Source organism: Vitis vinifera, chromosome 18 (genome assembly GCF_030704535.1).
Source record: "Vitis vinifera cultivar Pinot Noir 40024 chromosome 18, ASM3070453v1".
NCBI classification, from domain to species: domain Eukaryota; kingdom Viridiplantae; phylum Streptophyta; class Magnoliopsida; order Vitales; family Vitaceae; genus Vitis; species Vitis vinifera.
Window position 1 is genome coordinate 35,736,536 of NC_081822.1, and position 23,814 is coordinate 35,760,349.

Genomic DNA, 23,814 nt, shown 5'->3' on the forward strand with positions numbered 1-23,814 from the left:
AACATAGTATATGGTTGCGGCTAGTGTTATTTCCCCTATTATAGTTTGAAAGACAAGGCAGCAGCCAAAAGGAGGGTGCAACTGAAGCTTCCGGATATAGTTGTGGCAGTTTAATTCCCTCCACCAAAAGGTATATAAAGCAATATAGCACCTGTTTTCCGCTGCTGTAAGCATCTTATGGTCAAACATTAAATGGTGGCTGTAGAGTTCCACAAGTTACTTTGTGGTTTTTTTATATAAAATGTCTGTGCAGATATGCAGACTTAGTTTCAGTGTACCGCCATCTCACTTCACAGGTTACAAACCGGCTATTATAATAAGTTTTTCAGAATTTAAGCACAATGAACAATACAACATATCAACAACTAAAGTTGATTGACTCTGCTATTTTGGGTCATTGACTGTCCTTGAGAGTTCAAGTTGTCATGTTTGTACTTGCTTTGCATTACTATTGCAACAATTACATACTACAGTTGAAACCAACATCAATGAGACTTGACGTTTACAAATTAAATTTTCCCAGCTAGAAGGTGGGGTCTCACTTTCCTCACCAAGCCCTGAACTTCAACAGCATCTGGAAACATGCATTCAATGCGGATGCCATAGTGTTTCTTAACAGTATCCAAGAATTGATATGTTTCCAGGTTGAACCTTCCGGTGTTCAAGTTGAACACCTTTAATGGACAATTCAGCAGCATCTTCAGCACCACTGCCAAAAAAACAGGAAAGCAAATATTTTTTTCAGTACACAGCTTTGATTCTGATTCCACTAGTAAAGATGATGCAGAATATCACACATGGATTGATCAATGACAGATACAGGAGTAGCAGATAGAGATAAAAGAAACACAATATAAAGTACTTAATTCCATTCTGGTGGAAATCCCAGTTTTTCAATTGAAAATGGAGTACCAGTACTGGATTAATCAGGTGTTCTGTTTTGAAACAATTGTCAGATAACCATATATAGAGCTTCAAATGTTGCATATTGCATACAACTTCATGATTCTGCACATCCCAATAAAAGTTCCTACGAGATCCAGTATAAAAGTATAAACCTAACTCCCCAAATCAGTAATGCTGGCATTAAAATGCTAGCACTAAACTAATGGCTACAGTCAACTTGTTGCACACTTTTTCAAGAATGAGTCAAAACACAGTAACGTTAATGGATATGATGATCTGTTGACAAGAGAACACCATTCCAACAAGATATCTCATGTGTTTTCTAAAACCAGATAAGGTTTAGAAACAGTTACAATAGCATGCAAGCATGTCTGCAAAATCGTAACTCCACAGATCTATTAGAATATGTAACACAAATTTCATCTACCTCATACCTGCTTTTACAAAATCTGTATGTTTATACTGAGCTTTTCCTTTAACATCCTCCTCTGTTACAGAATGTACATGAACACAAAACTCAAATCAATGTCCTCTATAGTCAATTGGTACTCCTTATCTTCTGCTCCAACTATTATCACTGGACTGTTCCATCCTCTTCTTAACCAACTGAAAGACATAAATAGAAAAGCTATGTTATTTTTTAATTTCAACAACAGTAAAATCACTGCTTTGAAAAACCTCACAGTGATGTAGAACAGCTGGAAACAGGTTCCAAATTTTAATAGGATTTAATGATTTTAACTGTAGGGATTGGAACATCTTGACCACTCCCTTTTCAGCCCACATCTTCCACTCCCTCCCTATTTCTCCTCATAATTCATTGAGGGTTCAATTTCCTTTAACTCTATTTTTGTCTTCTCGCCTAAGCATACATTCCTGAGATGCCAAAGATAACTCCCTCCTTGTCAACTGCAAAGAGGAGTTGCATGGCCTCTTCACTTCGCAACACCTTCTCCTGGAGTCCCACCACACTCCAGACATTCATGGACATTGGCACTTAACTGCCAAAATCATGAAAATCTATGATTGCCCCTAACATTATATGAAAACTAGTTGCATATTATGTCAGAAAAATTCAAACCCCCAGCCCATATGCTATGGCCCTCAACTTTGCCAAAGAAATAGGCGTTATTTTCCAATGGTGTTAATCCCCATAACTGGAATGCAAATTGGATTCTACTTGTTTGTTCCAAAGGTATAAACTAACACATCCCAGGCAAGCTGACCTTGTAGCTAACCAACTTTTTGTAGGTATTCAGAAAATGCTACTTGAACAATGATGCAGGTGTGATCGATTTACATTTACATATTTGAATCATCAAAAAAAGAAGCTGAGCAGCACATAGGAAGTTCATTTAACAATATATTCATTATTTATAACCAGCGGCTTAAATTATGAACATTCAGTGAAAATTACCTGTAAACCCATTCATTATCATACCAAGAGACCAACTTGATAAAGTTGTCATTCAGAGCAATTCCAGCCTTGGCATAAAAAATACTCGACCTGCCAAAGGGCAAGTGATTATACAATTCACTTGCAAAATAAGAAAAGTATTGAAGACGAGGAAGAATAAAGATATTGCAAGATTTGCCTCACCTGCGGTCCCCGATAAAGTCACTTGATACCACATCATCCTTAGTGTAACCAAGGATTTCCTTCAAATTTCCCTCATATTCCGCCCTGAAAGAGAATCAGATGGTTAAATTAATAAGAATATCTCGAGTTATTCTTTTTCATCCTCTTTTCTTGCAAATCAGAAGGTGCAACCAGCCAAGAAAAAGAAATAAATAAATCCAAATCAGAATATGATAGAAATTCAAAAAGAAAAAAAATTCCTTCTAGATCCATTTGTATATATGAAAAAACTCTCACAAACACAAACATATATATTAGTCATATTATTGTGGAACTAACTATAAGTAATGCTAATAAACATTGAAGAGTAGTTATGGAGCAACAAAATTTACTCTAGCAGCAACTTTCAAGAAGAAACCATCCTCAAAATCGGTGGCATATATTGAAAGGTTGAGGCCTTAACTCAAGAGTAGATATGAATGGAGAGAGAGATTTGGATGAACTACAACAACAGAATGGAAAACATAAGAACAAGATGTAAGTTTGAATTCAAGAATGGTCTAAAAGTTATCTCTTGTTCCGATTTATAGAAACTTACAGTACACTGTCCAAGAATAATTCTTGAAACATTGCTTAGTTTAAGTTGTTTCACTTTTTTGCCAGAGTACCATATCGACATAGATTCATCCTGAAACATGACCTAGGAACACAAATATATGGGAACAGAGGATGAAAGAATCAAGAGGAAACATACCTGTAACTTGCTCCTCCTGTAAGAGCAAATTGCAACTGATAGATGCAGCTTCTCCAAGATAAACTGCACACAATAAATACCCAGAAGCACATCTTCTCAAAAATGAAAAATTTTCAACACCTATAAATGAATGGATTTGAATTAGACCTAAAAGGTAAATAAATCCTTTGGTTCCAAAATAGAAGCCATAGGATAGAACATAATTCCTACAAAATTGGGGCAAAAAATAGAAAAACCATATAAACCTACCAGTGTCACTAGGTCCCAAGGGTTTTACGGGCCTAAAATGATTCAGGCCTATCTATTCTCCACCATCTAGAATCTGTAAATCAGGGGTTACCTAAGCACAGGAATGAGTTAAAGATCCTTGAGAAATGAATTTTCATATGGAGAAGTCTTTTCGTCTAAAATACAACGATATCCAAGTAGGTGGATGATCTTCATACCTTTCCTGTCTAAAACACCAGTAAAGCCTTTTGGGGCACCCTCAGGTGGAATTTTCATACCTACATTTAGGGCTTCAAATTACACCAACAACATCTTTGAGAAATCATCAAACTTAAGAGATTATCTCAATCCATAAGAAAGGAAGAAAAATCAGCTAGAAAACCTCCAAATCGAAACTTCTACAGTAATGAGTGGACAAAAAAATGGAGAAGTCATACCTGAAAAGCCACCAAATCCTCTGGTAACTTGAAACCCTAGCAATTCAAAACCCTAGAGAAAACCATAAGGTAGAAAATAATAGAGTGAAATCGAAAAAATAAAAAATAAAACAAAGTGGCAATGTTGAAAGAAAAAAATACCAAGCCGCATCCCACAATGCCTGAAGAATCATCCAGCTATTACAAGAGAAAAAAAAAAAAACAATGAGTTCGGTACCGACAATGATGAAAGAGGAAATGGGTTTGGCAATCAAAGGTGAACGGGAGAGAAGTGGGTTTGGCAACGAGGGCAAGCAGGAGAGAAATGTTGCAATTTATATATGGGTTTTATGGTAGCGGTCTGGTGGCGTCCTGGGCCATATATGGTAGCGGCCAATTTTATCCCACAGCTATAGGATGTTTATAGCAGCATCCAATTAATCCTGCAAACTATATGTCTGGTGGGAACCACTCTGCAACTGCGACTTGCGTAGCTGTGAGATTATATATATACTTTTTAGTTGCGGATGTTGTCGACCCTTCCTAAAATTACGCGACTATATCTCACTTTTTTAGTAGTGTGATTAATGTCTCCCCACATTTCCAGAGATTACCTTAATCTCCCACATGGTTTTCAATACAGAAAAGAAGAAAATCAGAGGTTTGAGAGAGAATTGCATGTCAAGGAAGTATTTAATTGTATTGAAAAAAATCTTTTAGCTTATGCAGAACCAAGATAAGCTGCCATGAATATACCCCTAACAATGTGACCAAGATACGAGCACCACTGCAACCTATTGGATGTCCCAAAGATATAGATCCACCATGAACATTGACCTTTTCCTGAATCCACAAAAGAGCACATGCTTATAGAGGCAGAAATATGAAAATGCTCAGGAAAATAAAATTGTACAAAACTGAAGTAAACAAATTCAATGTATAGTAAGTCACTATAGGTTAAAAAAAAAAAAAGTTGAGACGGTGAACCAAAACACTCACAGGATCAAGACCGCAACTTTTAATTAGCAAGAGCTACAACCTGCAGAAAGCAAATGAGATCATAAAATTAGCATAAACTGTTACTTGATAAAAGAGATGGTAGAAGTATAACAAGCACAAGAATAAATCCTTACGGCGAAAGCCTTGTTTATTTCATAGTAATCAATTTGAGAAGCCTTCAGGCCAGCATTAGAAATAGCTTTTGGAATTGCAAGGGCTGGGGTAGTTGTAAACAACTCAGGTGCCTGCCCAAGCCAATCATGTTTTAGTATCAAGTCATCTGTGGTCATATCAAGATCGAGACAAATATAAGTTAACTTTTTAACAGTACCTGAGCAGCATCACCATATCCTGCAATCTTAGCAATCACTTGGACTCTAAGCTCAACTGCCTTCTTACCAGTCACTAGCACTAATGCAGCCGCACCATCACTGTCCACAAGCGAATAGCACCAACTTACAGTGAAATGATTGGCAACACCTCATGGGTTGACATGCTTGGTTACATAGAAATATACAACAGAAATCTATCAAAGCAATATATGGGTTTAACTAAAATCTGATGAACTAAAAGAATCACTATCTCTTTAGTGGGTTAACAAAAAAGTATATGCCCCTAACTTAGGTGTTTAGATATGAATTTAGTTATTTATTTTCAAAGTGAAGCCCTATATAAAGAATCTGGCAAGAGTTTCTCATTTGGCCCAGATGGTTGGGAAATTCAATTGTTCATCTCACATGCTACAACAAGATCAGGTGTTTGAGACTCTTAAGGACAAGGCAAGCATGTGAGAGCACACACACACACATACCTTATGCTAGAAGCATTCCCTGCAGTAACTGAACCCCCATCCTTGAAACTTGGTCAAAGTTTCCTTAGTTTTGCAGCATCAAACTGTCAAGATGGAAATGGATATCTTAGAAAGCAAGGAAAATAGATGGTATTGAGAACCCAGAACATGAATTTGTTTCATGACAGGTAAGGTAATTACTGGGTTAAAGATGATCTGACTAATACCATTTGGTGATTAGATCCTATATATTTGTTTTCATACATCAAATTACCCATTACATTACAGCAATGCCCAGGCCCCTTTTAATTGATGAAGATTGAAATGGCTTGATAGAAAAATTGAAGAATGATTCGACATATTAGGCAAAGTAAATAAAATGAAGAGAACGGCACAGGATTGCTTATATCAATAACCAGTTGCAAATGGAAGAGTGGCGTCAACAACTTTTCCCAAATTACATGTATGAATAAGAAATTTATATTTCAGATGATGTACGTGAATCCCTATGCCCATAAATAATATTTACCTTTCCTAGACCTTCATCCTTATCAACAAGTGCAGATGGCAAAGTCACATGGACCCGATTAGTATTTTCAAAGCCATTTACAGTAACTTTAAGAAAAAATGATGTGTGATAGTCAACACATAAATCACTCTTGCAAGCAGTACTGTTATTTTAATTTGTGTTCACTTGTTGTTCTTGTGATGCATGGTTTCACCAAGAGTTCGTTAGACATGTCCACTCAAATGAAATTAGACCGAAGATTGAAAAAGTAGAAGAAGATACAAACTAATCACAGTACAATTTTCAACCCTACTTGGTAAATTTCATTTAAGTTCCAAACAACTAGTGGGTAAAAAACATTGAGGAAAATTTCTCAACAGACTAATCATTCCAAACTGTTACCTGTTGTTCTCTTGTTATCTTATGCTGATCAGCACATATTTCTGCACAAATTGCCATTCCAAAATCGTTGTAAACATCCCAGAGGCCATCTTTGGCCATACCATCAACAGTAGTATCATGGCCTAATCGAGATCCATTTCTGTTTATAAGCTCAGAGTCAGCTTAGATACATAGACACTTCTCCCTATTAGTAAGAACGGCAACAATATGTACTGGCCCAACATGCTTTGTTCACATACTGAGAATCATGTTAAACTAAGCAAGCAACTCAATAGACAAAATTGATCACATGACCCAAAAAGCTAACGTTGCATCTACTAGGTATTTAGGCGCATTAGACATACTTTCCATGCCACCAGCCACAACTACATCATTTTTACATACTCTCAACCCTCTTAAACTATCACCAAAAAATTGTAAAATAATCCTGATCTTTAGTATAGTCATTTGCTGAAAGTTCAATTTTTGAAGGGAGTATTATGGCTGTTTATTCAATTGTGAGCACCCAAATTGAACTCCCCTATGAAGATGGGATTGACTACACACAGTTCTCAATTTTCTTCTCTGATAGAGAGGCATTGGAACCAGGTTACATGATAGGGCAGCTCCGGCAAATTCCCAAAGAGAGATGGGCTGAAATGTGGAGGCATCTAAAGTACATCTCTCATCACTATGAATTCCAGTACCCCTAAAGAAAGGAGACAATATTGATATGCTATGGAGACAGGTAAAGCACAAGCTTCCCAGGGCCAACCTTGATGTACATAGAAGCCGAAGGTTGAAAGCTCCAGACTGGTGGGACCGCAGGAGATAGTTTCTGCATCCTGCCTTCATTACCTTGTAAATTAAAAAATCATTCATAGTGGCTACAGTCTTAAAGGGGGAAAATTTTCCACACAACAAATGGATATATCAATTCCAATGTGCTTTGCTGGCTCTTCATGTCTTGGAAGAATTTAGAAAGAACCATCACAACTTTCCCTTCAAATTTATGTCCACTATTCTAGCATTTTCTCTGAATAATTGAGGTGGTTGGTTGCCTTGAAATTGGTTTTCCCTCTAGCCTTAATGGGGAGGAAGAATTTTCTGGACGTTATATTTTCCTAGCAGTGTTGGTGGTTGAAATGAATTCTTGGAAATGTATATGTTTTTGGTGGTCATCCTTGCTAGCTGTCTATGTTTATAATGGAATTTCAATGATGAGTCAGCAATCTTCTTGTTGGCTTTGAGTGAGACAGTCTTCTTGTATTCTGTTAAACCAGAGATTGCCCAATAATGCATTAATATGTTAATTCTTTTTTATTTTAGTGCCTACACAATTTAATTTTTATGTCTCAGAATAGTAGTGATTTGAACTCTCGTATATATCACTCAGTGAACAGACCGAAATACATCTGGAATCTGGATGGGTGCCTTGTCCTTCAAGGCAAACCTGGGTTTTCTGAGTTGTCTCATAATTCCTAATCATCTCTCACAATCCCTGAGAGTTAATGCATTACAAGGAAAAGAGGAAAAGGGAAAAGGCTTATTATGGTTGCCACTTAGAGCCATCCCACCAGTTGATGGGAGTGAATGCTGATATCCATCACCTACCTGAAAATTGAAAACCTTGGGACTAATGGTTGTCATAATCTGCTCACTGAGTTTCTTTGTGATGCTCTTGGAAACAAAGCTTATTTATTATTCTACCTTTATGACCCATTTCCATATTATTCTACCTTTATGACCCATTTCCATTGTGTAAAATTTTTTAGTTGAGTTTCATTTGGAGAGGGAGACAAAAGCTCCTACTGCCCCCAAAAAAAAAAAAAAAAGAGAGAGAGAACAGAAAAACAGAAACTAGTGATGAGCAGGTGCTGGGATCTGAGATTCCCTATGATTGGGCCTCAAGCAAGGAAGCAGAGTAGTGCATTGCAATTGAGCGGTGTTGGCCCCCAAAACAAAACAAATCAAACCAAGCAGGAGGCATCCAGACACAATGAACCCACCACAACCACTCATGTCCACAACTTTCTATTACATCTTCTACTTTACCACTATCACTACTAAATATTTGGTGGTAGCAAATAAAAAGAAAAGGGAAATCAGATATCTGTATATCTGAGCTTTAGACTAATTAGGCTTCTTTGGTGGTAGAAATGATTCTAAATGTATCACTTTCAATCAGATCCACAAAGTTTCCCTAAGGCCAAAATCCATATCCATGAAATCTACTAATCACAATGCTAGCGTGATTATTTAAATCGCAGAATTTAGATTATGCAATCAGATCTACAACTCAACCAACCATAATCAGATTCGCAAGTCTAAAAAACACACACCGCATCAACACTGAAAGTGTATCTCTCTATTTCCCCAAGGCTACTGTGAACACATCATCCATGAAACAAAAATCAACTAAACAAAACCGACTGGAAAAATCAGGGGAACACATTATCCATGTTCTAAATCCAGTCATCCAAACATACACCATGATTCGAGAAAGTGGAGAACAGAAACATTATAGTAGATAAACAAAACGAGAAGATTTTATTTCTTACCATGTTGCAAATTGAATCCTTGGGCATGATACTTTGTAAATAAGATTTCATTGAATCGTAGGCATGAAATCAAAACATACCTTAAGAATTGAAATTAGCAAATCGAATCCTACAAAACCCTTCAAATCAGCAGATCCTCATACCTTAGGGCTTAGTATTGGGCTGAAACAAAGACAATGGGCACTTGAGAAAATCAAAATAAGGAAATGTGAAAAATAAGCAAAGCAAAGCAAGGAGAAAGAAAGGGTCCAAGGAGAAAGGCCTGACATTAAGAGTTTGGCTATGGAGAGGCATAGAGAGGGGTTTTTGGCTGAGGTTTTAAAATGGGATATATTGCAGCAGCGAGGTTCATGCGGATTAGATGCAGGAGAAAGCAGCCTGTACATGACTGCATCCACAAGGAAACTCACTATCCTTTTAAGCACGGTAATGATAGTGGTCTTCACTGTAGATTTTTCCCGAGGAAAATTTCCTGCTCATGCTTGTATATTTAGATGCGGGTGGAATATTATTGATCCTGTATATAATCTTTAGTTGGGGACTTTTAGACCCCTACTAAAACTGTCACCATATCTTATGTTTCTTGTAGTGTATAATTGGACTTTCAAAATAGAGTAGCTAGGAAAAAAAATTAAAAATAAAATGAAAAAAATGAAAATCATTAGAAAGAATTTGGGCCTGTTGATAAGAAAGGCGGCTTACCAAAAGCTTGAGATGAATGTTTAATATCTTCTGCAGCATATCCATTGGACAAATTTGCAAAGAACCTCCAACCACTTGTGCATATAGGCGCCATTGGAGAATGGGCGCGGCCTGTACTTTATGTGTCGTCACAACTTCTCTCTCTATGCATTAACATTAGCACCTTCAAGTACTAATTTGGTGCCAAAGCTTCTCTGCACATCAAGGTACTGTGTCATTGCTGCATGATTGTGTTTGACGCCTTTTATATTTGTATCTCGTGGGATGGTTCTGTTGACAGTTTTGGGCATATATAAAAGATGGAACCCACACTCTTCCACTTTCACTAGTTTACCAGCAATGAAACCATGCAATGAAGCCTTCAAAAGCTTCCATTCATTTGACCAATACTCATTTTTAATAGCAACCTTAGGATAATATGCCACCCAAACTTGATTTGATTCACCACCATTATGGCAGCAGGAATAACCGCATTCAAACAAGAGATCATCCACAGGCCAACATTTAGATGAGGAACCACCCATGGACCAGAAGTTAGATGGTAGATCATATACAAATTCAAATTGATGACCATGGAAATTCAATTCACATTCTAAACTACAAGGATCTTCCTCTGATTCAATATGAAAAGGAACATAAACAGAGCATAAGGCAACTCCCAAGAAGTCGTTATTCTAGTACCAATCCATAGGAGGCTCTATTGTTATTTCAGATCTTTTTTTCTGTTGGCTTATCCACTCTGGAATTCCATTATTTCCTGGAATAACAATTTGGATTTCCTTGATCCATTATCCGCATTCAAACTCCTGCAAGAAATAGTGTAAATCTTGTGTTTTCATTAACTGACATGAAGCATTTGAACAAAGAAAATTGAAAACTATTTCGAAATCCAAAATTATCCTAAATAATAGTAGTAAAAATAATAACAGTAACTAAAATATGTTGTTTGGTTGCTGAGAAAAACAGAGCAACTAAAGGTATTGGAACCAACCAGTCAAGGCGTGTAAAGGGATCCTCTTCTTGATTCAATTCAGCTAAATCTCAAGCTGATGGCTTTAAGTTGCGCTTCCGTAAGACCTTTAACCCTCACTTTTGCCATATGTTATCTCTTCCTCTTTTCTTATCATCCCAAACCAAATGAGCTCCTTCAAAAGGTTGTCTCCTCAGGCCATCACATAGAACACAATTCTACATAAAAGAAAATGAAAACCGAAGTCAAGTGATCAATAATGACAAGATCAAAAACCCAATTCAAAGAAATTTGTGGTGCCAATCTTCATACAAAGGCCTTGAGGTTCTCATCAAAGGCAAGCAATTTGATACTAATTATCAACTTCAGATAAAACCCTCAATTTTAAGGATAGAGAGAGAGAGAGAGAGGTGCAGCCAAACTGTTTAAACAGAATTGTATACCAGGCTACAGGAAACCAATGTGCAAATATTCTAAAGTAATAAAGCAGCATTCCAACTCACATTGTTTTGAATTTTAACCCGATCGAGTGAAAACAAGAACTAGTTGTATGCATCCTTGTCAGATAAAAGCTTCCATAACACATCGCCACTAAAACAAGAGAATAATATCTGTATACTGAAATTTGCGAATACTTCACCTCCTCCTAAAGCCATTTAGATGAGTACTATTCAGTATAGTGGAGTAATATAAACTAAGAATTTTAACTCTTTAAATCACTTAACCAGGCAATATAAACTAAGAAGAGAAAGAAAGGTGGCTTACCAAAAGTTTGAGATAATGTTCAGTGTCTTCTACAAAAATCCATTGAAAAAATTTGTAAAGAAACTCCAACAATTTATGCATATGATTCTCTTCATCATCTTGGGCGGCATAGCTTTCCTGTCCATCAACATTAGCATCTTTTGCAATACAAATCCATGAGCCAGCATTTAGATGAGGGGATCATCCACTAATCCAAATCCATCATCTCAGAAATTCACATCACATAGCGAATTACAACCATCTATATGAACAAAGTAAAGAATTTAAGCTATTTTTAGTAAATTTGTCATGTCATCTTAAAGAATAAACAAAGGTAATTTACCTATAAGTCAAGGCATTCTTATAGAATTTGCTAATAATTTCAAATACACCATATATAACAACAAAAATAGAAACGATATTTGAACAAAGAGTTTTTTTTCTCAAAAAAAAAATAAAAAATACTATTCTCATTTTGGTTCATCATTAGCATTTTTGCTACCACTTCTAAATTAAAAATAATAAAAATAAATAAAAGGTAAATTAAATTAAAATTATAAGCTAATAAAATCTACAAAAATCATCTTTAAAAAATTAAAAGAATATCTAAAATAAGAAAATCTAAGACAAGTTATTTTTATTTTTCATTTTATTTTTGTTAGGTTTAATTTTATTTTCACTTTTGTATGTCTATTATTTTTTTTAAGGAAGATAACGTATGTAGACTACAAAATTATAACTGTATTATTACATTTCTATGCGAGTAATAATGTGTGACCTAAAAGATGTGATCAGATTACTAAAAGATGAAAATTGTGACCTAAGTACAAGAATATAATTAGGGTACAAAAATGTCATTATAATGTCAAAAATGTGATTAGCATATACAAAATCTGACCAAGATTATTAGACACAAAAATTGTGATTAGGGTGTGAAGAATATAATTAAAGTAAAAAAAAAAATTACAATGAGATGAAGAACATGATCAATGAATAAAAGATATGGTTAGAGTATAAAGAATATGAGTAAAGTACAAAAAATATGGTTTAGATATAAAAAATGTGAGTGAGACATTAGACTATGAAAAATGTGACTAATTAATTTATAATTAGGATCAAACTTAGACCAAAATGAAAAATAAATACTAATTCTTGATATAACCAACTTTGACTTACACTATAATTAAGAAATTTAAAAAATATATGATAATTTGTAAAACTTAAATATAAAGTTAATTCAAAGGTTTTTTGTTCACCTTTTGTTAATCAATATATGCATTCCATTTTTTCCTTCTAAATTCCGGACTTAAGACTTCTAATATCTAAATATGGTCATTTCCTTCCAATAACTCATTCCAAAGATCAGCTTTTGAGAATTCCTAACACATTTTCAACAAAAACAAAAAGAATTTAGGTGTTTCAGCCCAACAATTGGGGATCTCAATTTTTTTCCTGAAATTTTGGGACAAGTAAAAGCAAACAAATTATAAAATAATATTAAAAAAAAAACCATGAAAGAGGGAAAAAACAAAAACGGAATATCAGTTTGTTTAAATGATTAGACATGTAACAATTTTAAAAATAAATATTCTAACCTCTAGTAAATTAAAAGAAAGAAGACATACCTTACAGGAGGGTGAAGAAAAGTATGTTGGGTTGAAAACTAGAGATGTCTTGATTTTTTGTTGTGTGGGTTCTCTGCATCATCAAGACTTCTCTTAACATTGAAATCTGTATTTAAGATGTCGGTTTTATATATAAGATGAAGCCCACACTCTTCCACTTTCGAGTGTTCACTATGAAATAAAGCCTTCAAATGTATCCATTTATCTGACCAATAATCATTCTCAATAGCAACCTTAGGATAATATGCCACCCAAACTCTATTTGATTCACCACCATTATGGCAACAGGGATAACCGCGTTCAAACGAGAGTTTATCCAGGAACCGGAGTTCATAGAAAAAACGTTCCGGATATTCTAAGCAATTATGGAAATACAATTCACATGTCAAACTACAAGGATCTTCCTTAGATTCAATGTGAAGTGGAACAAAAACAGCAAATCCCAAAAAGTTGTTATCCTCCCACCAATTCACAGGAAGCTCTGTTTCTATTTTAGATCCTTTTTTCTTATGGCTTATCCACTCCGGAATTCCATTATTTCCAGGAATAAAAATTGTGATTTCCTTGCTCCAATAGGACCGGCACTCAAACTCCTGCAAGAAATATTAGTGTAAATCTTATGTTTTCGCAAAATAAAAAAAGAAAAAAAAAAAAAAGGTTAAATGTCTAGAAAATCATACCTCAATTGCTGATTTGAAACATTTGAATAGAGAAAAACCAAGTGAACTTGAGGGACTTGATAAAGTTTCCAAGCAAGGACAACCATGGGCATCAAGAAATCGTAAACTTTGGGGAAGCGTTGGAATTTGTACAAGCTTCTGGCAGTGACTCAAGTCGAGGGTTCTCAGTTTAGAAAGTTGAATGATGTTGGCAGGTATTCTACTAAAATGGTTCCCATCCAGAGATAACTTTAGCAATGATGACAGGTGGCAAATATGATTGAGGATCTCTCCTTCCCTTAGATTGCAGTTACTCAGAGATAATTCTTCCAGTAAAGGTAAGCTCCAAACATTCGTAAGGATTCCTTCCTCCATTAGATTGCAGTTATGAAGAGATAAAGTTTTCAATGAAGAATAGTGGAAAATATCACTGAGGATTCCTCGTTCCATTGTATTAAAGTTACCAACAGATAGTACTTTCAGTGATGATGGATGGAGACAATCACTGAAGATTATGCTTTCCATGAATGTGGAGTTTCTTTCACATAATTCTACCAGTGACAACAGGGAGAAAACATGATGGTTAAGGACCTTTCCTTCATTGTGTCGTTTGAATGAGTAGAAACTCCGATTGCCCCACCATATTACTCTTTGCTTTAGAAAGCAAAAAGTTAGATCCGAAGATCCCGAAGATCTTGAAGATCCCACTAGGTTCACCTCCAATCTCTCCAGTTTTGGACATCTTTCGACATTAAGTGTTTCAAGAGAGCTCAAATTGAAAATGCTCTCCGAAAGACTCCTTAGGCTTTTGCAACTAGACAAATCTAGGCGTTGAAGAGCCTTTAGACGTCCAATTGAGGATGTAAGCTCTTCTATACTTGTTTCCCTCAAATCAAGCATTTTTAGATTTTCCATATCATCTTTGATTTCTGGAAAGCGCTTTAAATTTGAACACCCCCGCACAATGAGAGTTTCAAGAGAGCTCAAATTGCAAATGCTCTCCGAAAGACTCCTTAGGCTTTTGCAACCAGACAAATCTAGGTGTTGAAGAGCCTTTAGACGTCCAATTGAGGATGTAAGCTCTTCTATACATATTTCTCTCAAATCAAGCCTTTTTAGATTTTCCATATCATCTTTGATTTCTGGAAAGCGCTTTAAATTTGAACACCCCTGCACAATGAGAGTTTCAAGAAAGCTCAAATTGAAAATGCTCTCCGAAAGACTCCTTAGGTTTTTGCAACTAGACAAATCTAGGTGTTGAAGAGCCTTTTGACGTCCAATTAAGGATGGAAGCTCTTCTATACTTGTTTCCCTAAAATCAAGCCTTTTTAGATTTTCCATATCATCTTTGATTTGTGGAAAGCGCTTTAAATTTGAACACCCCCGCACAATGAGAGTTTCAAGAGAGCTCAAATTGCAAATGCTCTCCGAAAGACTCCTTAGGCTTTTGCAACCAGACAAATCTAGGCGTTGAAGAGCCTTTAGACGTCCAATTGAGGATGTAAGCTCTTCTATACCTGTTTCCCTCAAATCAAGCATTTTTAGATTTTCCATATCATCTTTGATTTGTGGAAAGCGCTTTAAATTTGAACACCCCCGCACAATGAGAGTTTCAAGAGAGCTCAAATTGCAAATGCTCTCCGAAAGACTCCTTAGGCTTTTGCAACCAGACAAATCTAGGCGTTGAAGAGCCTTTAGACGTCCAATTGAGGATGTAAGCTCTTCTATACCTGTTTCCCTCAAATCAAGCATTTTTAGATTTTCCATATCATCTTTGATTTCTGGAAAGCGCTTTAAATTTGAACACCCCCGCACAATGAGAGTTTCAAGAGAGCTCAAATTGAAAATGCTCTCCGAAAGACTCCTTAGGTTTTTGCAACTAGACAAATCTAGGTGTTGAAGAGCCTTTTGACGTCCAATTAAGGATGGAAGCTCTTCTATACTTGTTTCCCTAAAATCAAGCCTTTTTAGATTTTCCATATCATCTTTGATTTCTGGAAAGTGCTTTAAATTTGAACACCCCTGCACAATGAGAGTTTCAAGAAAGCTCAAATTGCAAATGCTCTCCGAAAGACTCCTTAGGCTTTTGCAACCAGACAAATCTAGGTGTTGAAGAGCCTTTAGACGTCCAACTGAGAATGGAAGCTCTTCTATATCTGTTTCCCTCAAATCAAGCCTTTTTAGATTTTCCATATCATCTTTGATTTCTGGAAAGCCCTTTAAATTTGAACACCCCTGCACAATGAGAGTTTCAAGAGAGCTCAAATTGTCAATGCTCTCTGAAAGACTCCTTAGGCTTTTGCAACCAGACAAATCTAGGTGTTGAAGAGCCTTTAGACGTCCAACTGAGAATGGAAGCTCTTCTATATCTATTTCCCCCAAATCAAGCCTTTTTAGATTTTCCATATCATCTTTGATTTCTGGAAAGCGCTTTAAATTTGAACACTCCCGCACAATGAGAGTTTCAAGAGAGCTCAAATTGAAAATGTTCTCCGAAAGACTCCTTAGGTTTTTGCAATAAGACAAATCTAAGTGTTGAAGAGCCTTTAGACGCCCAATTGAGGATGGAAGCTCTTCTATATCTGTTGCCCTCAAATAAAGCCTTTTTAGATTTTCCGTATCATCTTTGATTTCTGGAAAGCCCTTTAAATTGTAACAGGCATCCAAGATGAGAGTTTTAAGAGAGCTCAAATTGCAAATGCTCTTCGGAAGATTCGCAAGGTTTTCGCAAAATGACAAATCTAGGTATTGAAGAGCCTTTAGACGTCCAATTGAGGATGGAAGCTTTTTTATACCTGTTTCGCCCAAATCAAGCTTTTTTAGATTTTCCATATCATCTTTGATTTCTGGAAAGCACTTTAAATTTGAACACTCCTGCACAATGAGAGTTTCAAGAGAACTCAAATTGCAAATGCTCTTCGGAAGATTCGCAAGGTTGCGCAATATGACAAATCTAGGTGTTGAAGGGCCTTTAGACGTCCAATTGAGGATGGAAGCTCTTTTATACCTGTTTCCCTCAAATCAATCACTCTTAGCTTACTCATATTTCCTTTGATTGCATGAAAGTTTCTTGGAAGACTCTCGAGGTTGCTGCATCCTGTCATATTCAAGAAAACAATTAGTTACTCACTTTAATAATCATAGTAGTAAATAAACCTTTATAGTAACTTTATACAACCTTTTAGAATTAGGATCTCCAAATTTGGCATACTTGAAAAGTCTGAAATTTTAACAAGATCGCTTGAGTAACTGAGGTTGATGACTTTCAAGTTGTCAAGAATTTGGAACAAAATAAAAAGCCTTAGTAGATAATTTATTTATAAATTTTAAAATTATTATAAAAATTATTAATGAAACAACAATTATAATAATACCTCATTCCCTTGCCAAAGTTGTTTTATGCTGCTATGCTTTAAATTAAGTTCAACAAGATTCTTTGCATGAAAATTTGTTGGCAAGGATTCGAATGGGTATCCCTTAAAATGGAAATATCTTAACTCAAAATAAGGAAAATCAAGATTCTGGAGGTCCTTGGGGAAGATCTTCTCAAAATCTATCATCCAAAACCTTGAAGAATAGACTTTTAGCAATCTAAGTCTATTCATTTTTGTGAAAGAATTTGTAGATATCTGACTTGCGAGAGAAAGTGGTACAAATATTCCTTCAATTGCTCGAGTCCCCTAAAAAATAAAAGCCAAGAATAAGTCAAGCACAAGATGTATGAAAATCAATTAAGTTATATAGATATATTATTTCTTAAACAAAATACATTTGGCTCTTACCATATTTCTTGTTAACACACTAACAACATCATCAGGATCCCAGAGTCTACTCCTGTTTCCAGGCTCTTTAAGACATTCTTGATGAACAATTTCTTGACCCATTTGTTGTACTAAATCATGCATATCTAACTTGTTTTTTTGAAATAGTAAGAAGGCATCTATCATTCAGAACTTTTATTCCCATCATTGCATAACTTCCTAATATCCTTGAAACAAAATCTTTGTCTTTTCCTCTGAAAAAACATGCAATATCCAAGAATATCTGTTGACATGTATAATCCAATTTATCATAACTTACTTTAAGCACACTTTGGACTTCCCCGTCAGGTATTTTTTTTAGTTTATGCAATTCACTTTCCCATTCATTTTTTGACTTCTCACGGAGAAAGCCACCCAAAACTTTAAGTGCTATTGGAAGGCCATGAGTATACTCCACTACACTATTTGAAAGGCTTTCAAATCCAATTTTGGGAGTATTTTGCTCGAAGGCCCACAAATTAAAAAGTTCAACAGATTTTTCATGATTCAACTTTTGCACCTCATAAAGTGCTTTTACTCCATGTTGATCTAACAAATGTTTATCTTTAGTTGTTATGATGATTATACTTTTTGCACCATACCAACCATGTTTTCCGGCCAATTTTTCTAATTGCATGTAGTTGTCCACATCATCAAGAACAATAAGGACTCTTTTCAATCGAAGCCTTTCCTTTATCACATTGATTCCTTGGCTACTATTGTTGAATTTTGGCGCTTTACACTTTAAGATATCTTGAAGAAGTGTCTTTTGTAATTTAAGTAGACCATCTTCACATTTCCCCCCAACATTTCCAAGAAAGCTACTACCATCAAATTGAGATGAGATATCATTATAAATAGCCTTAGAGATGGTAGTTTTGCCAATTCCACCAATCCCATAGATACCAACCATGAGAACCTCATCCAACTCAACTTTTATAAGTGATTTTAACACCTTCAAATGAAAGTCCATTCCAACTATGTTGCAGCCCATATCTAAAGGCGTACGATTCAATCTTATAACGATATCTTCAAAAATCCCTTGAATAAACTCTGCCTCAGATCTATTAATCATAAAGTAAGTGGTATTAGAATATGTCACAAATATAATCAATATGAAAGAAACTTGAACAATAGAATGTAATAGAAAAAAACTTGAACAATATTGATTAATTTAATATAATCAATATTGAATTACTTATTTAAGTACATTCTAATTATTCCTAGCTATTAATTCAAGTAAGAAAAAAGTGAAAAATGTGAACTTTAGTTGCTTACTTAGTTGAAAGGTTCAAATTGAAGTCGACTAGTATAGAACATTATTTGACTTCATGATAAGGGATGCTATAATCATAACACAAGCACATGTCAAGCTTCAAGATAGCTTCCAATTTGGCATCCAAGTTCCATAATCTAGTAATACCTTTCTTGATTAAAGAGAATTGTTACTCCACTATGCTCTCACATAACTTTCTTTCACCCTTTATTTAGTAAAAAAAGATCTTTAAATTCCTCATTCACTTGTTTCTATGTTTTATCAACTTACCATTATTTTAATGATTTGTTTGTTGATTAAAAACCTTGAATTTAATTGAAGAAGATTTGAAATACTTCTTAAAGAAAATTAATAAAGAGAATAGAGTTTCGTTTTTGTTAGTGCATGCTTTCATATTCACAATGCTTTCATTATGAGAATAAAGTTGGTAAATTAAGTAAATATATATAGTAAGAGTTTTTAGGGATTGAGCATAGGGCTAACTAACCAAACGGTCAATGGAATAGACTTTTTATATAAAAAAAAAAGTAAAGAATAATAAATAAATAATGTATCATTAAATCACAATACAGGTTATCCAATAATAATATCATACTAAAAATATGATCATTATAGGGTAGCAATTTTGGATGAACAAGTCTTTGAACAATTTATGTACAAATACTAAGAAAATTGAGACTCTAAATAATAATAATAAGGAAGGTGCATGAGAATCTTTGTAGTGAGTGAGCATGGAATTCATTGGCAATACAATCACAAATGTCTTTGCAATATAGAATGGTTAAACATTATACTGGGCTTGTGTCTATAAATTCTAGATCTCTAAAGAGACGTGACCATTCAAGGTGTCATAAGATAATTGTAATAGAGGTGATAGAGACTACAAATAAGATGTAGGGATCCCAAAGAGATGAGAAAATCCTTCATGCAAGCAACCTGTAAACTACACTTTTGAGCTAGCATTAAAAATGGTTCAAAGTTTAGACATGTCATTTACACTTTCACTCTTTAAAATAAATATCTTACTAAAAGTGTTCATTAAATTAAACTACAATATTCAGCACTTAAAAAGCTTTAAATTTTGAATATATTAGAGTGAAGATGATGATGATGATAGTGATGATAATGATGATAATAATCATAATAACAATAACAAAGTCATCATATTAGTAGTATTGATAGTATTTGTATTATAAACCGTAGTAGTAGTAATAATAATAATCACATGAAATTAGAACAAAAAAATACGAAAAGAATGAAATAGAAAAGTGAAATGGAAGAAAATAAATAAATAAATAAATGAAGCCATTTGGACTCTTTTTTATTGATCAAATATTAGTCAAATATTTAGTAGTAATTTTCTTGTAGAAAAAGAAAAATATAAAAAAAAACATAAAATAACAAAATTAAAATGGAAGCAAAAGATAAAATAAAAAATAAAAAAATAAATGAAGCTATTTGGACTTTTTTTATTGATCAAATATTAGTCAAATATTTAGTAGTAATTTTTCCTCCAACCCTAGGTCCTTATACAATTAAATTATTTATCTCAACTATTTATTAATAAAATAAAAGAATGATTTACTTGTAGGTCTCACCATGAAATCCAAGGTCATGCTACCTTATGTACATGTGAAAAAAAATGATAAAAAAAGGGTTGAAAATCGTAAAACCACAAGAATTAAATTAATATAAGTGCATTTTTCAGGCTTTATACATTTTTTTTATTTTATTAAACTTAAAATGATGAAGTTTATATATATGAAATCATGGTGGGTAAAATACTAAATGTTAGATATTGATAAAATCTCATAGTTCAGCTTTTTTCTTTTTTTAAATACTTTGAATAAAAAACTTCTCCATCTTGCATAAAATAAATTGGTCATATCATGGTTTTAAAAACCGGACCGGACCGGCCGGTCCGACCGGTCGAACCGTCGACCGGTGAACTTTTCCAAATCCCTAGACCTTATGTAAAGATAAAATTAACAATTTAGATGGGCCATGCCCACAGAAGCCCAATTTGCTGCCATTTATTATTTTAAAATAACACTTCAACTTGGGCCATGCTTCCGAGCCATGCTTCCAGGCCCAGCTTGCTGGCTTGTTTGGACTTGAAGGCAAGTGGGAAGCTATTTATAGAGCACATGGAGCACATAAAATTCATGTGCTTCCGATGTGGGATTGGGAATGAGACTCATTAGAAGAAAACATTGCCTCTTGAGGGTTGGACGTACGGAATTTGATTTTATTTCAAATTTTTATCATATAAAATCTTTAAAAAAAATGTAAATATTTAAATTCATGTTTATTTTTATAATAATAATAATATAATAATTATAAAAAATAATATAAATTAATTAATATAATAATTTTAAAACAATAAAATACAAAGACAAAAAGATAAAATTAAATATTATAAATTTTTTTATCTTAAATATATATTCTTTCTTAAATATTACATATTTCTATTTAATCAAATTTAAAATATTAAACTTTATCATTTAATTTAATTTAATATACCAAATATAAAAATCAAACATTATTAAAATTTGTAATTTTATATATTTTTAATTTTTATAATTATTTTAAATTTTATATAATATATAAATTATATATTTAATTATTTATTACATCACCGGTTCAATAGCGGTTCGACCGCCGGTCCGACCAGTGAACCGTGAACCAGTAACTTTTCCGGTTCGACCACCGATCTGGTTTTTAAAACATTGGGTCATATAAACAAATAGAAAGAAAAAGCAGGAGGGTAATATATCTAATATTAAGTAGATTCAATTCAATAATGGACCGGTAAAGCCTCAGTCCAATCTTAAACTTAGGCCAGTTTAGAATTTCTCAACCAATTCATCTATTTTGTTTAAAATTTGATAGTGATAGAATGAAGTAAGTTTCCAGATAGGTTTGAAGAAAGAAATAAAATGATTAAAGTAGGATAAAATTTATCCAGTAGAGGTGAAAAGAAATATAGTTACTGATTTTGCAGATGATATCCAGATAGGTTGGCTGCTGTCTTCAAGGCATTCTTCCACGTTTCTATTGTCTTCTTCTTCTCTTGATCTGCATCTTTTGCATGCTCCAAAAATGCATCTTCAAAACTTCCTCCTTGATTTCGTACATCTGTTGGCTCCACATGGTAGAAAACCGGCACAACCACAGATCCCTTTTCTTTCTTACAGTCCATGATCTTTGCGAGTTCATTCAAACACCACTTGGAGTCAGCATAGCGTTTTGAGAAAATAATAATAAAAATCTTTGATTCTTCGATAGCTCTCGAGAGATCTGATGCGATATCTCCTCCTTTCTCAAGTTCTTCATCATCTCTGAAGGTGTGAATTCCACGTGCAACCAACTTAGCATAAAGATGACCAGTGAAAGTCTGGCGGGTGTCTTCACCTCTAAAACTCAAGAACACATGATAATTATAACCATCACAATTAGAAGTGGAAGACGACGCTTTCAAGGAGCTGCTAGAAGCCATTTCTGGACTGGATCTGGCAAAGTTACAAGGAGGCTAAGAACGAAAAGAAAGGGTCTTTGGTTGCAAATGACTGTTCTTCTCCTCTGGCAAGCAATTTTCCTTTTTATTGGGTTGGAGGCAAGAGGAAAGAATGAAAGTTCATGGAAGAAGAAATAGAAATATTGTTCCGAGTCCACAAGCTAAATTGTCCTATTCCAATTGTGTGGCTGCCAGTACTGCCCATTTTCTCAGATTGCTTTTAGATGGAATCATGGTGTGGTCACATGAACCAACAGCTGGCCTCGATAATGAGACTTGCGACTCTGGATTTCAAATTTTTTTATTTTTTCACTGTCTCTCATTGTACTTTTATTTCCTTTCCTTTGCCATTCAAAGACTTGCTTATTCTTGTACATCTATGCCATGTCCATGTTTCTTGCATTCTTCCTTTTTGATTTATTCCTTTCATTTTTATTTGATGCTTTTATTTTCCAATGAAGCTGCGAGACTCTTACAGTCCATTTAGAAGTATTTCGAAAAAACATTTTTAAGTTTTAATATGAAAAATTTTTAAAGGAAAATAAGGCACTGGAAAACACTTTTAAATATTTTAAAAATTACATTAATATTTTATAATAAATCACTTTTCAAATGACTCTCTCCTAAAATACTTTTAAAAGAAAATATTTTCACTAAAATCACATTTTAAAAAGATACTTTTAATATTTGTAATAATAATAAAAATATTATCAAAATAGTTATTTTTAAGTATAAAAAAATTAAAATTTATTTTTATTTAATAAAAAATTAGAATGAAAATAAAATATTTATTCTCATTATACATTTTCGTATATCAAAAATTATTATGACGAAATTATATAAAATTGATAATAAATTGAATTTGAAAATCTCTTCACATAAATATGGTAAAATCTAGTTAGTAAAATAAAGGGTGTAATCCTATTAAAAAGTTGGAGAGATAAGTGGCTTCCAATGGCCTTCCTCACCAATTTTCATCATGGTAGGTAGATTGGAAGAAAAGATGTTGAAATTTCTAGGAGGCAGTAGTACTCAGAGTCATGAAATTTCTCTCCTGATCTTTTTGACATTCAACAATGGTGGGCTATAGAGAGGATGAAGTTGAAAAGAAAAAGGGCCTTTGGATGGATGGTAGGTGTGAAGGCAACATGAAATTTCCACATATTTTTGTAGAAGAATTTTCAAATAGTAGGTGTGAAGGCAACATGAAATTAATTTCCACATATTTCTGTAGAAGAATTTTCAGAGAATTCCCACCGGATAGTCAACAAAGCTTCTATTATACCTCTCAGTTATTAATGCAATTGAAATATCTGTTTTTCAAATAAAAAATTGTACAAATGAAATTAGAGAAGAAAAAGAGAAAATAAAATAAAATATAGAATTCAAATTAATAAAT

General features: G+C 34.1%; 1 protein-coding gene and 1 pseudogene across 37 annotated transcripts; both read right to left on the reverse strand.

Moving 5' to 3' along the window:
• Positions 1–196: 196 nt before the first annotated feature.
• On the reverse strand, positions 197–16,661 carry LOC100241501 (glyceraldehyde-3-phosphate dehydrogenase 1, cytosolic). 37 transcript variants are annotated; one of them, XM_059734405.1, is made up of 23 exons: positions 13,844–16,661; positions 13,164–13,756; positions 11,560–11,800; positions 11,298–11,440; positions 10,816–11,012; positions 9,825–10,630; positions 9,203–9,284; positions 6,583–6,721; positions 5,694–5,776; positions 5,214–5,313; positions 5,017–5,127; positions 4,883–4,922; positions 4,640–4,726; positions 4,046–4,081; positions 3,905–3,956; positions 3,686–3,745; positions 3,489–3,579; positions 3,084–3,302; positions 2,878–2,987; positions 2,507–2,590; positions 2,324–2,413; positions 1,341–1,512; positions 197–709 (listed from the first exon to the last, which is right to left on the reverse strand). In XM_059734405.1, the coding sequence occupies exons 1-2, from the start codon at positions 16,652–16,654 to the stop codon at positions 13,202–13,204; spliced, it is 3,366 nt and encodes a 1,121-aa protein (XP_059590388.1). In that variant the 5' UTR covers positions 16,655–16,661; the 3' UTR covers positions 197–709; positions 1,341–1,512; positions 2,324–2,413; positions 2,507–2,590; positions 2,878–2,987; positions 3,084–3,302; positions 3,489–3,579; positions 3,686–3,745; positions 3,905–3,956; positions 4,046–4,081; positions 4,640–4,726; positions 4,883–4,922; positions 5,017–5,127; positions 5,214–5,313; positions 5,694–5,776; positions 6,583–6,721; positions 9,203–9,284; positions 9,825–10,630; positions 10,816–11,012; positions 11,298–11,440; positions 11,560–11,800; positions 13,164–13,201. The 37 variants fall into 37 exon arrangements, 23 of the variants coding, with proteins under 23 accessions (XP_059590388.1, XP_059590389.1, XP_019071940.2 ...); XM_059734406.1 differs by lacking the exon at positions 2,878–2,987 and having other exon boundaries at positions 3,240–3,302; positions 3,489–3,561; XM_019216395.2 differs by lacking the exon at positions 2,878–2,987 and having other exon boundaries at positions 3,240–3,302.
• On the reverse strand, positions 16,594–22,640 carry LOC100246629 (disease resistance protein RUN1-like; annotated as a pseudogene).
• Between the last annotated feature and the right edge of the window lie 1,174 nt (positions 22,641–23,814).

Coding starts and splice junctions, on each gene's coding strand:
- LOC100241501 (XM_059734409.1), bottom strand. CDS start 16,654: ATGGAAAATCTAAAAAAGCTTGATTTGGGCGAAACAGGTATAAAAAAG. Junction 13,757..13,843: donor GTTTCAAATCAGCAATTGAG/GTATGATTTTCT, acceptor TATTTCTTGCAG/GAGTTTGAGTGCCGGTCCTA.